General features: G+C 36.9%; 1 protein-coding gene and 1 long non-coding RNA gene across 2 annotated transcripts; both read right to left on the minus strand.

Annotated features, from left to right (window-relative positions):
* Nucleotides 1–6,354: 6,354 nt before the first annotated feature.
* Nucleotides 6,355–10,795, minus strand: LOC113051505 (TIMELESS-interacting protein-like). Its single transcript, XM_026215333.1, has 8 exons — nucleotides 10,736–10,795; nucleotides 9,705–9,841; nucleotides 9,456–9,549; nucleotides 8,470–8,545; nucleotides 8,182–8,304; nucleotides 7,575–7,629; nucleotides 7,309–7,488; nucleotides 6,355–7,141 (listed from the first exon to the last, which is right to left on the minus strand). The coding sequence occupies exons 2-8, from the start codon at nucleotides 9,826–9,828 to the stop codon at nucleotides 6,924–6,926; spliced, it is 870 nt and encodes a 289-aa protein (XP_026071118.1). The 5' UTR covers nucleotides 9,829–9,841; nucleotides 10,736–10,795; the 3' UTR covers nucleotides 6,355–6,923.
* A 640-nt stretch (nucleotides 10,796–11,435) lies between these two features.
* On the minus strand, nucleotides 11,436–11,999 carry LOC113052483 (uncharacterized). Its single transcript, XR_003277037.1, has 3 exons — nucleotides 11,910–11,999; nucleotides 11,687–11,750; nucleotides 11,436–11,514 (listed from the first exon to the last, which is right to left on the minus strand). It is a non-coding gene; the product is annotated as an uncharacterized LOC113052483 (long non-coding RNA).
* Nucleotides 12,000–12,651: the final 652 nt, after the last annotated feature.

A 12,651-nucleotide genomic window follows, 5' to 3' on the forward strand; every position in this document is an offset into this window, starting at 1 on the left:
CTTATGAAAGGAAAAAAATAAATACTGTATAATCAATTGCAACCACCAACTGTTTGATTACCAGGAATCTTCAAAAATCTTCTTCTATGTTCAACATAAGATAAAAACTCATATAGGTTTGGAAAGACATGAGGGTGAGTAAATGATGACAGAATTGAGATGTCCTTCAAGATGGCTGCGCTTGATCAGTTTCCAGGTCATATGATGGAGGACAGAGGATCGAGGAAACGAGGAGGGATATTGAGAAGCACCCCGGCCATCGAATGTTAACAGTAGTTTACAATGGAAGGTCCGGTGTTCTGAAATATTCGGTGTCTGAGGTAATCAAGATAATCAAAAGTAATCAAACCAAGCATGACCTAATAAAACATGTTTCATGGATAAAGGGTTTTGGCACTAATAACATGTTGGTGGATATTCTTCTCATATTAAAAACATGTGGGTCATCCTTGAATGGCTTATTCTGCAATGGGTATAAACAATATGATCCCACTGATTTGGAAGTATGTTTCTTCTCCAAACATTTAGACTGCTTTCATTGAGTTTTTTCGTGGTGTATAAATCTCTATTTGCCATTTAATGTTCATATAGGAATTTATAACAGGTTTTAGAGGAGTGAATGAATGAATTATGCATTTTATATAGCACTTTTTTATTGTGTAATGTTGTACACCCAAAGCGCTTTACAATCATGTGAGGGTCTCTCCTCAACCACCACCAGAGTGCAGCATAAGATACTTCCCACTTCCTCAATCCTCAATACAACTAAATAAGGAAAACCATAGAGAGTAAAAGAAATGGACACAGCGACCCCATTGGAACTCAGTTGAGACAAGAGAAGCCCATTTTTAGCTGTTTTTAGCACTTCCGTTTTTGACGCGCAGACTCAAACTGCCATCTTTAATCTTGCAGAGACAGCGAGCTTGAGCGTTCTTGAGGAGTTATTTGGCATGAGTGAGCAGGAGTAATTATTCTGATTAATTATTTTGTATAGTATTTTAAAATGTAACGGCAGTATGCAATATTAAGTTAATTGCCTATGAGCTTCTCCTCCTGTCTGTACGGTAATTTCTGTACTGTGCGACAGAGAGTCGAGTGGTTATGATACAATCGTTAGCCTATTTTTACAAAAACTGTTTTTTACTGGGCCATAATGTAACATAGAAGGTAATGGAGCCCTTAATACATTAATAATGGACAAATGGAGTCTTTAAACGCCTCAGATGTAAAGTTATTTACTGTCGACTTCGAAGTCGACCGGAAGTTGAAGTCGGCTGTGTGCTGCCATCTTGTAGCAGAACTTCACTTGCGTTAGCATTCCCATTGACTCCCATTCATTTTGGCGTCACTTTGACAGTGAATAACTTTACGTCTGAGGCGTTTAAAGACTCCGTTTGTCCATTATTCATTTCTAAAGATACACGACAATGTATATAGGGCTCCATTACCTTCTATGTTACATTATGGCCCTGTAGAAACAGTTTTTGTAAAAAATAGGCTAACGATTGCATCATAACCACGCGACTCTCTGTCGCATTACCGTACAGACAGGAGGAGAAGCTCGCAGGCAATTAACTTAATATGGCGTACTGGCATTACATTTTAAAATACTATACAAAATAATTAATCAGAATACTTACTCCTGCTCACTCACACCAAAGAACTCCCCACTCAAGCTCGCCGTCTCTGCAAGATTAACGATGGCAGTTTGCACGCACAGCTATTAGAAGAGTTACATCTGTCAGACAGGTTGCTGACGTCGTCAAGCTTCGTTTGAGTCTGCGCGTCAGAAAAGGAGGTGCTAAAAAACCCTAAAAATGGGCTTCAGTTGTGTCAATTGAGTTCCAATGGGGTCGCCGTGTCCATTTCTTTTACTGTCTATGGGAAAACCCGTAACGGCGAAGATGGCGGTTGTGTGCAATGTCCCGCCCATAGACAGTAAAAGAAATGGACACAGCGACCCCATTGGAACTCAATCGAGACAAGTGAAGCCCATTTTTAACGTTTCTTAGCACTTCCGTTTCTGACGCACAGACTCACCCGCTGGAAGGCCAATCATCTGCTTTTAACAGTCAAGCTGGGAAACATTTAAGCCTATCGTCTGGTTCCACTGACGTATGCGCACAGTTAAAGAACCCTTGCGCATGCGTAGCAAAGGTATAACCTGTGGGGATAAAAGTCGTTTTAAACCTTATTTTGGGGCAAAGTCATCAAAATTTTTCAACGATTTTTATCATATTTTACTGCTGTTTCTATACATGCAGTTTTGTGTCCCGTTGACCAGTGGAAGTGCAGTTCTGACTCAATGCCCATTCATTTAGATAGCAGCCTGGTCTTGTTAGTCTGAAATAGCTGCCCGGAGGCGTTGCCAAGATGAAGATGGCGGCCGAGTGGCACGACTTGCCTGAAAGGACTTTGGCAGCATCCACCTGGATGATGAGACTGCTGCCACAGGACAATGGTGCCAGTGCGCTCACCACACACCAGCTACAGGTGGAGAGGAGAGAGAGAGTCATTGAGCCAATCAAGATCTATAAGAGATATTACTTACCACAGAAATCCTATGACATATGTTTGCTTGTGTTGATAGGCCCATCCTTAAACACCTATACTCAGTGTTGTGGGTAACGCGTTACAAAGTAACGCGTTAGAGTACTCTAATTACTTTTTTCCTGAAATTTGTAACTTAACGCGTTAGTTCCGTGCGTAAGTAATCAGTAACTTCGTTATTTTAAAAAAAAAAGTAATCCGTTATTTTAAGGAAAGGAAAATCCCGACTGCAGCCTGCTTTTTGTCAAACAGTATGCCTAAGTCTACTGTGCCACCTGCGGATGTATCAGCGGAGCCGAAGCTCTGTGATCGTAAAGTCAATGGCTGTGATACGTCTGTGCCCTACGCCTGACCCTGTGTGTGTGTGTGTGTGGGTTTTCTTTTTTTTCCCGAACTCCCGGCAAGATAGCAGAGAGAACAGCGTTTGGTTTATGGAAGTACGCACATTATTTTCAATTTGTCAACGAAAAAGAAAATAACATAACGGTAAAATGCACACTCTGCTTTGGTGAAAAGCTTCTGTGGACCGCCAAAAATTCTACCTCAAATTTAACGCTACGTTTTAATCACTACTTTGAAGAGTAAATGTAAGAGGACTTCATCATTTCTAAATGGATTTAAATCTGCAAGCCTGTTTAAGGTTGTGTTTACAAGTAAGCATACTTGTACTTTGATAACTGCATTATTTAAAGTTAATGAAAAATCAGGAGTTATCTTGTGGTGCTCATAATATACAGTAGCCTAGGCTACCCGGGCTGGGTAACGTTAGGTGCGAATTTTGATTAATAATATGTTCTGTGATAATAAATAAATAAAACGCCATGTGGAATAGCCGATTGCTGACTGTCTTTCCTGTTATTGTTATCCTGCAGTGTTAATTTAGTCGGATGACTGACGTTATTCATTGTCGGGAGTCACGACTTCTAGGTGCATTTAAAGGGGCTGGGGGCTGTGTCTGTCGTGTGTGAGCCGCTGCAAACGGCTTTTAATTTTTGGTAACGCATGAGTACTCTAACGCGTTACTTTTATGAATAGGTAACGCTGTATCATAACTGATTACTTTTAATTGATGCTAACGTTGTAACCGAACTAACTACTTTCCAAAGTAACTATACCCAACACTGCCTATACTTGTGTAGCTTTCACCTGTTTTTTTTTTTTTTTACATGATCATTACTTTTATATTTAAACAGCTGTGTTGTAAATGTCATTTATGTAATGACTTCACCACATTTGTTAATAAAACACAGAATCAGTTGCTGTCTTTAATCAGCAACAGCAATTTACTTTTATTTTTTAAATGAAATTATACAAATTACTGTATGGTTTGATCTAGGGATTTCTTATTAAAAATGTTAAACATTTGAATTGTTATAAGTTTGTAGAATATAAGTAAAACATTGTTAAAGTACTGCAAGGTTGCGGATGTCACAACTTGAATAACACACCTTTGTCAAAATAATTTTAATCTGAAGTGCACCGCAATGCAGTACATGATTAAAGAAAAAAATCACGTGGTTAAATTCTGACAATCTTGCCCCTTTTTGACTTTTTTTCATCAATTAAATGTATCATTAAAAAAAAGAAAAAAGATAGCCAGATAGCCTACCAGACTGTTCAGCACACCCGTGGATGCGGGTCAACCCCTCAAATATAATTTTTGACATCAGATTTACTTATTATTAATTAAGCCTAGTATCATTTCTAGTATTGGGTGTGAATAAAATAGGAAAATTCCTTCAGGAAAATTGGAAGGGTAAGTTCTACAAGTTGCTTTCATAGTTGCATTTTGTTTTGTCTTGCACAGGCACTATTAACAGACTGCGTGCTTTACTGAAGGACCCTCGCCATGATTGTGTGCTGACTGCCAATGAGTTTCAGCAATACTGCTACTGCCCCAGAGACAAGGGCCAGTCTCAGGACAAATGGCGTACAAGGTCCTGGCTGTCCAGTATTAAACTTTATTTTTATTAATTGTTAACTTTGAGATTAATAGACTATAGAGCAGGGGTTTTCACAGTCTTTGGGTCTCCCTTTGACACTTAATACACAACTGACATAATGGTGCCTGCCTATACCCCTCCACACCATTATTTTGTACTTATTTGCAATAGTATAAAAAACTTTTAATTTTTATAACTTACAATATATGTATATAGTGCAACAACCAAAGCCATGCAAGGAAAAAAATATTTGTTTAAAAATATTTTTGTTTTTAATACAAATTATTGCAAATGAAGATGTGATACCACACAGGGCCACAGGGAGATGCCAAAAGACCACTAAATCATCCTGCGTTTATTTGAAAAGAGAAATATTTTTTTACATTTTAAACGCCTTAACTCTTACTTTTGGTTAGTTAAATTCATTCTTGCTGAATGAAAGTACTGAATAACAGTATTGTGTGTCTAAATAAAGACAGAACCAAAATAAATAAATACAATAGAATTATCATATTATCAGTATGATCAGAGATAGATAGATACATGCATGTATAATTATGCGTGTCTGCGTTGCTTAAACTAGGTCAAACAGAGCTCTGGCTGAGGATCCTCAGGAACCCCTGGTGAACATGATAATGAGAAACATCATGACCACCCAGCCAATGACTAATGCACTTTGATGACCTTCTTATGGAATATTATTTAGTGTTTGGACCAAAGAAAATGAGAAGTGTACACTACTATGCACACTCTTATGTTCACCAAGGCTGCTTTTTTAATAAAAAATACATTAAAACAGTAATATTGTATAGTATAAATTTAAAATAATGCTTTCTATTTTAATACATTTTAAAATGTAATTTACTTCTGTGGAAAGTAGAATTTTCAGCAGTCTTTACTCCAGTCTTCAGTGTCACATGATCCTTCAGAAATCATTCCAATATGCTGATTTGGTTCTAAAGAAGCATTTCTTATTATTACCAGTGTTGAAAACAGTTGTGCTGTCTGGCTTTGATGAATAGAAAGTTAATAGATCCTATATTCTAAAAATAGCTCCTGCATATAATGTGGACATGATGATTGATTTTGAGCTGGTGTAACACTTATATATTCACACAGGTATGGTTTGAAGGGAGAATCGAGAGGGTCAGGTGGTCAGTGTCGATGGAGATGGAAGGTGCGAGTGGGATATTGCAGAGATATCCTGACAAGATCAGCACTTGTACCGGCACTGGATCTCATACATTTTACTGCTTTGACCATGTTACAGTAAGTACATTCTCAGCAAACAGCAAAAGTCACATTGTTTGTGGCACCTTTATTTGGACTGTCATAGATATGTGTCTGTTACATCCTCTGACATCATGAGTCAACTTAAAAAATAAAAAAAAAAAAGGAATAAAAAAGTTTGTAAGAAATATTTGAAGAAAGCTTATAGATTTCACAGATGTCTGCACTGTTATTGCTTTTATTAATATTTTTAGAAATAACATTTATTTTTATGTAATGTGTTTATGATCCACATTTTTTTTTATTCTATGATGCTACAGAATCAATGTGCAAGACACTTACTCATCTCCACTTAAGGCAGGAATACTCTACACAACTTTTGCCCCAATTTAAAATTAAAGAGTTTCACAGAATTAGTCTTGAGCAAAAAAACTAAAACTGTTACATTTTAATTTCCCATTTGCCTCCTAACAAGGTGCATATTTATTTTGTGTTCTGAACGACCTACAAGTATGGCAGTGTGTGATCCTTAGTCAATTAGTATTTGATGCTTAGGCCCGGTTTCACATTGATTCATCAGATTGTAAAAGTTGTGTTCTTCAAAATATACATCTACACAAATAATGTCACGTAATGGTTTTCTACATTTTTATTCAGAAAAATTGACACTGAAATAAAAGAACAGGGATAAACGTAACTGACAGAAACATTAGAAGGTGATGACAAACTGACATTTTCAAAAAAAAAAAAAAATAGGGAATGGGTCAACCTTAAAAGCTCTCTTTGTCCTCTAGTATTGTGTGCTAACATTAGGACATTATAATAATATCTAGCCAATAATCAGAAAGTGGTGATTTTATTCTCAGGTTCACACTGATCTTACTGTGAACCTGAGAGTAAAATGATAAGAAATCTTTTGAATATGAGCAAATACATTTCAAAATCCTCACAGAGGATAAAAGATATGACAAAATGCAAGCACGCTGAACTAGATTAATGTGTGTATAAGATCATTAGTGGTGACCAAGCCCTAGGTTGGCGTTTCAAAAAATGCCAATGAGCTGCAAAAGATGTTCGGCATATGACTGGGAAGAATTTATAAAGGTTAATTGTGGAAAAACCCCAACTGATTTAAGTTGCCCTTCCCAAAAAACTCTTAATTTATTCTTAGTCCTCTTGGTACAAAAGGGGAGGATTGGTTCAATTGCTATCATCATCATCAACTATGCCATTCGGAAGTGGACTAGCACACTCATTATCATATAAAGGGGAATTGTGAGGAGCAGCTGACTTCTGTTTGAGTGGCGTTTGTGCTGAGGTGCTCTGCTCCAGAGTGGCCTGACTCTCTTGACTGAGGTACTGTCCTGAAATACTGGTTGATGGTTCATCTGCATCCTGGATGGAATTCTGAGAGGATTCTGGGGGGAGAAGAGTGTATCAAATAGTGATAAAAAATTAGATAGAAGCAGCTGAATCTATATGCATGACAGTGGACCCAGGACTAGAGAGAACTTTCATTCGAATCATAACACACCACAAAAAAACAACAACACTCAGATGATGGTGATTTAATGACTCCACACACCTAACTGTTTCTGCTTGGCAAGTCTCCTCTCCAGAGCCAGCCGTTTGTTGAGCTCTATGCGCCGCTGCTGTTCCTCAGTGAGAGAGGCTGGAGCAGGAGTAGAATGGACAAACGGATCTTCAGGGAAACCTTCCTCTCCAGCTGGATCAGACTCTTCCAGTACTCGACCCTCACCCTCCTCTGAAGGGAAGTAGAAAGTCGATTAATTTGTACCTGCTGCATTCAATAGTACTGTAAGACAGTCAAAAGTTGAAACATATCATTACCAACGTAGTCCTCATGTGTTATTGGCATGTCCAATCGAATTCGTTTCAGACAGGTCTAATGGAGAAACAAAGGACAGTGTTAACGAAGACATGCAGACAACTTCCACGAAGGATGTACAATATCACAAACTGAGAGTTTTTTTAATGAGGTAATGAGGTTTAATGTGCTTTAATTCCTATGTTCTGTTCTTAAAGCACAAATTTAACGTTAAAAACATGGCAATCATGGTGGTCATCAAGAAAAAAAACTGATACATGGCGCAACAGCCTTTGACAGGGCTACCTGATTAGTTCCAAATGTACTAGTGGTGTACTAGTTTAAATATGTTTAATGGCATTTCTTTAATAAGTAGCTTATTATTAACCAAGGCCAGTACTTTTGAGACCAATACTGCTATTGATGTCTATTAAATGCATGTCCACCTCAATTTTAGCCATAAATTATAGCCGTTCAACATTACAGTGTAGTTGAAAGCCATCAATTTTAACATAGAGAACGCTCTGAAAAATATAACAACTTTTAATTTAAGTAACCTTAAAACAACCTATTTTATCTTGAATATTCCTCAAGAATTTTTTATTTTATTTTTCATGTCAGACATCTTACCTGAACTTCTTTTTTATTTCCCAGACTCTCCACTTTATCAATGAACTCCTCAAACTGCATTTTAGGATACAGGCGATGGGCCCAGTTCTCCATTTTCTTCAAGAGGAGCTTCAGATTCTCTGCCTGGATCAGAAATGAATGAAGAGGGTGAGCACTGACAACTATATTTATAGATCACATCGATTCATTTATATACATAAATGCTGGAACAACAGAATCTATAATCAAATAAAATGAATTCAGGAGTATTTCAATATTTCGCACAAAAAGTAAAAAATGAGCCATTACCTCGTGCCCTTTGCCTTTGAACTTAACATCATCAAATAAAGTACGCAAAGCTGGAAGACCCTTCTCAGAAATCAACCTAAAGGAGAGAAGAGATGGAAGAGGTGAACTTTACACACTGGAGAAGACTCAAGACGAGTCAAATTTATTTATAGCACTTCTCACAATAAACACTGTTTCAAAGCAGTTATAATCATGAGGCTAATGTTTATAATATCGTAATTACTTGGTAATAAAAATTTAAATTGTGACGAAGCAAGTAATACAGCAGTTTAAACATGCTATATAGCATATTAGAGCTATATAAAGAGCTGGGTGATAATATAGATAATATACCACTTTTCTTGCATGTACTATATGAATGCAGTAGGGATGTAAATTTTCAACATTTCCATGCTCGATCGTTGTTTAATCATCAATTAATAGATTAATCGTTAACCTTAATGCAGTAAAATGTGTCTATTGCAGCAGCACACAGTCACCGGCAAGACAAGGATGTTGAAGAACTTTGTGTGGTTTCTATTTTAATGTACTTTTAAAGTTTCAATCACATTAAAAGCTTAAGTTGTACATTAAGAATGAATGATGATGCATTTATATTCCATCACAGCCGCTCGCACATGTTTTGGCCATTGGCTGCACTCAACCCAAAATTAAACTGGTTAATTGACCATCGATAGCTTTAATCGATTGCGTCTCTGGTCAAGGATTAATCGACGATCGATTAATTGTTCTGCATAACCCTAGTATGCAGATAGATAAATTTGGATATTATATATATATCCAACTTTATATACACAACTGTGCAATAATATAGTTAATATAAACAATCATGCAGCCAATAATTGCTGTATAGTATATATTGCTTTATGGGAGTAAACTGTATGTACGCAGGTAAAATAGGACGTTAACTCAATCATAGTCTGTCCGCTAAAACAAACTAATTATTATTTTATTCATTATCAATTAACTACCATCTGGTCCTGTACCTGTTTGCATCCAGTTTAGGCCGAGGCCTCTGCACTGTTCGTCTTTTTGCCACTGGCACTTCTGCGAGTTTTGACACTTCTCCTTCCTCCTCACCTAAACATGAAACAGTAAGGGTTTGATCCCAATGTGAGATATAACTCCACAGAAGATTCTTCTATGTACAGTATAAACAGCACTGATTAAGCAGCATGAGACAGCAGGACGAGGAATTGGAACAGCTCACAGCTCAAGATTTTTGAAAAACAGACCTTCTCCATTGCCAAAAGGATCCTCCTCGATGTCTCTCTGACCAGGCGATGATGGAGGGGGGAGAGGAGGGAACCTCTCATCCTCTGTGTGCTCATAATCTGGGATGTCAAACGGATCAAGCATTGTGCATGGGATCCTGTAGGGACAGGAGCATTTAATCAATCCTACAACATAAATACAATTTCATTCTACTTTCAGTGCTGTTGACATAAATTAAGTTCCCTGGCTGTTTCTGAACACGAATACCTACAGTTTAACAGTATCCATATGATCAGTGACAAAATACACAAACAGCAGTTATCATCGTCGTCTAAACTCTAGGTTTTCCCGGGATCCGCGGTCAAATATTAAACAACATTTCATATTAAAATCTTATTAAAATATATTTTTAAATGATAAAATAAATGTATTTATAATATTTCAAATAAATCCGGTACTTTGTAAATTATTTGGCATTAATAATATTTTAATGTAACGTTAAATTACAGTTTTAAAAAACAACCTGCTATCTTTCTTCTGTAAAGCGACTTGTTTACAAACAGAAGTCAATCATAAATTGCCTCAGCATTTATTTTATTCATGTCTTTGTACTGTCGCAGATAAGCGTTTTAGTCTCTTAAACTGTTGAACAATAACTTCAATGCTAAAAAGAAACACATTTTTGCATGTTTCAGAAGAAGGTCGCGTAAGTTACGTTAACGTTACCCGTTGCACGCTGTATTCGTCCAAACAATGTCATTGCCTCATAATTGTCGGGAAAGTACATAAACGGTACAAAATTCACATAATTTAATTATGGGAGTTCACCCTAGTATTAGCACCCATACAATCATAGTTTAGTTGTCGAATTGAACGGATATTTAATCGTAAAGGAGAGTTGTATTGGTACTGTCACAGCAGTTTGGCGCCAGACTGTGTCAATCCCGCACATTCGCCCCTCTGTTTCACCCATGTCTGGACGTTAAACTCAACCGATGACACTGTAATTTTTAGTGAAAAGCTGAATATCAATGCGGTCCATCGAACTTACTGAATATGTGTTGTCAAAAGACGAAACTTCAACACCAACCACAGCACGAGAGATCATCAAACAGCACAGAGCTAAAGTTTCTACCGCGGCTTTCCGCTCAGCCAATCAAATCCCCGCTACGGCGAGCGTCAGTGGTTCAGTCGCGTCGCTGTCCGCATGGCGGATGAGAACAGCGACGTCTACCGGCGCGGAGGCGCGACAAAATATAACGGACAGTTTTGCTAGCGTTACCGAGGTAGACGCATTAATATAACAAAACAGATATAACGGCAGGCTTTCAAACTTTATTAAGAAGCACAGTTCTCATACATGTGGTTCTTATTCTGTAATGTATGTAACGTTACATTGTAAACAAGTCTCAGCATGTCATCATTATTAATAATAATTAATAAAAAAGAAATTTTCTGACACATGCGATGTGAAAAATATATATAGTTGTGTAAATGTGAAGCAGTCTGTTTTAATAATTGTGCTCTAAGCAGGAACATGAGAAAGACTGCAGTGAGGAGAATGCAGAGCGTGCACACGGTGGGGACGTCAATCTCTGTGACCATCTTCATGTGGCTGATATGTGGATCTGGAGAAAAAAATAAAGGTGAGTCAGTGACAACTAATAAAAGATGCATTCAGTGAAAACATAAAGGTATTTGAAAATAGCACTAGCACTGAACAGAAACATGAAACATGACATCCTGAGCTCTGAACCTAAACTTCATCATGCACAGGCCAAACCTTTGGCATATCTGCATGTTCCTTATTTTCCTTGGATTTTCTTCTAGCTGAAAGGGCAAACAAAAGATAATTCCTGTTAGAAAGTTACCATATAATTTTATGCTTGGCTATAAATAGAAAATGTCATTTGTGACAGAATTTCCTTTTCTTCGTCCCAGCTAGATCACTTCTGCCTGTGCTGCTCATCATGGGAGAGAAGTCAGCAACAGTTACACTAACCTGCCGCAAGGAGCTGGTTGCTTGAGGTGCATGTTTCCAGTGCCTTTCTTTTCCAGCTTTAAATCTGTGGTAAACATTATCCAACTTAAATTCATAAGATGTAAACTGGGACATATTATAAAGACATCATATATTATTTATCACAGATTGCCACTAAAATAATTAGACTCGTCTTGTTACTCTTTTGACGCAAAAGATGAAATAAAAAGTTATTTCCACGTACAAAGTCCACATAGTACAGGCCAAATCTTTCGGACTAGCCCTCCTCCCATTCAAACTTGTCAAGCAATGACCAAGCTGTGTAGCCTTTCACATTTCAACTCCATCTTTAACCGCTGAATGAAAAAAAACAAGCAAACAAAAAGGTTCTTTTAAGTGGTTTATATAGACTTTATTTATCAACGTATGAGAGGAATTATGATTTGGAGCTAGAACTTTTGTGCTTGGAAGGAAGCCTTTTTAATTTTTATAAATATCAGTCAGTCTGTAATCAAGTTTCCATAAATTTTGATTTGCATGTTCAGAATTTTTTTATGAATCAGTTGGAATTGCTCAATTTATCCTGTCTGTTCTAAGACATTAGTTCTCAAAGTTTTTGATTAAAATCCCTCCCATTTGCCAACTCAATATTCATAGTCCATTCATAACCATTATAATGGTTAAGAGATTTCCTCTGATAATTCAATGACATTTATATGCATTTATATGACAATGATGACTGTTTTCAAATGTTTTTATTAACAGAAACAGAGAGTGTTGAAATGAATCAAACATGATTCTATAAGATTCAGTTTTTTTTATTTATAAAAATGTATTTGAGGGGAGAAAATAACTATGAGTTCAATTTGATAATTTCATTATGATTCCTTTTTGTATTTATGGCATCTTAATGACATTTTATATACTGATATACAGTACAGACTAAAAGTTTGGACACACCTTCTCATTCAAAGAGTTTTCTTTAT

The sequence above is a fragment of the Carassius auratus genome, chromosome 32 (genome assembly GCF_003368295.1).
Source record: "Carassius auratus strain Wakin chromosome 32, ASM336829v1, whole genome shotgun sequence".
In the NCBI taxonomy this organism is placed as follows: Eukaryota; Metazoa; Chordata; class Actinopteri; order Cypriniformes; family Cyprinidae; genus Carassius; species Carassius auratus.

Bases quoted from the DNA above. Each gene is read 5' to 3' on its own strand.
- LOC113051505 (XM_026215333.1), bottom strand. From the start codon at position 9,828: ATGCTTGATCCGTTTGACATCCCAGATTATGAGCACACAGAGGATGAG. The intron at 8,546-9,455 runs GTACAGGACCAG...TCTCTCCTTTAG, and splicing joins CCTAAACTGGATGCAAACAG to GTTGATTTCTGAGAAGGGTC. The intron at 7,142-7,308 runs GTGTGTGGAGTC...TTCTCCCCCCAG, and splicing joins TGCCAAGCAGAAACAGTTAG to AATCCTCTCAGAATTCCATC.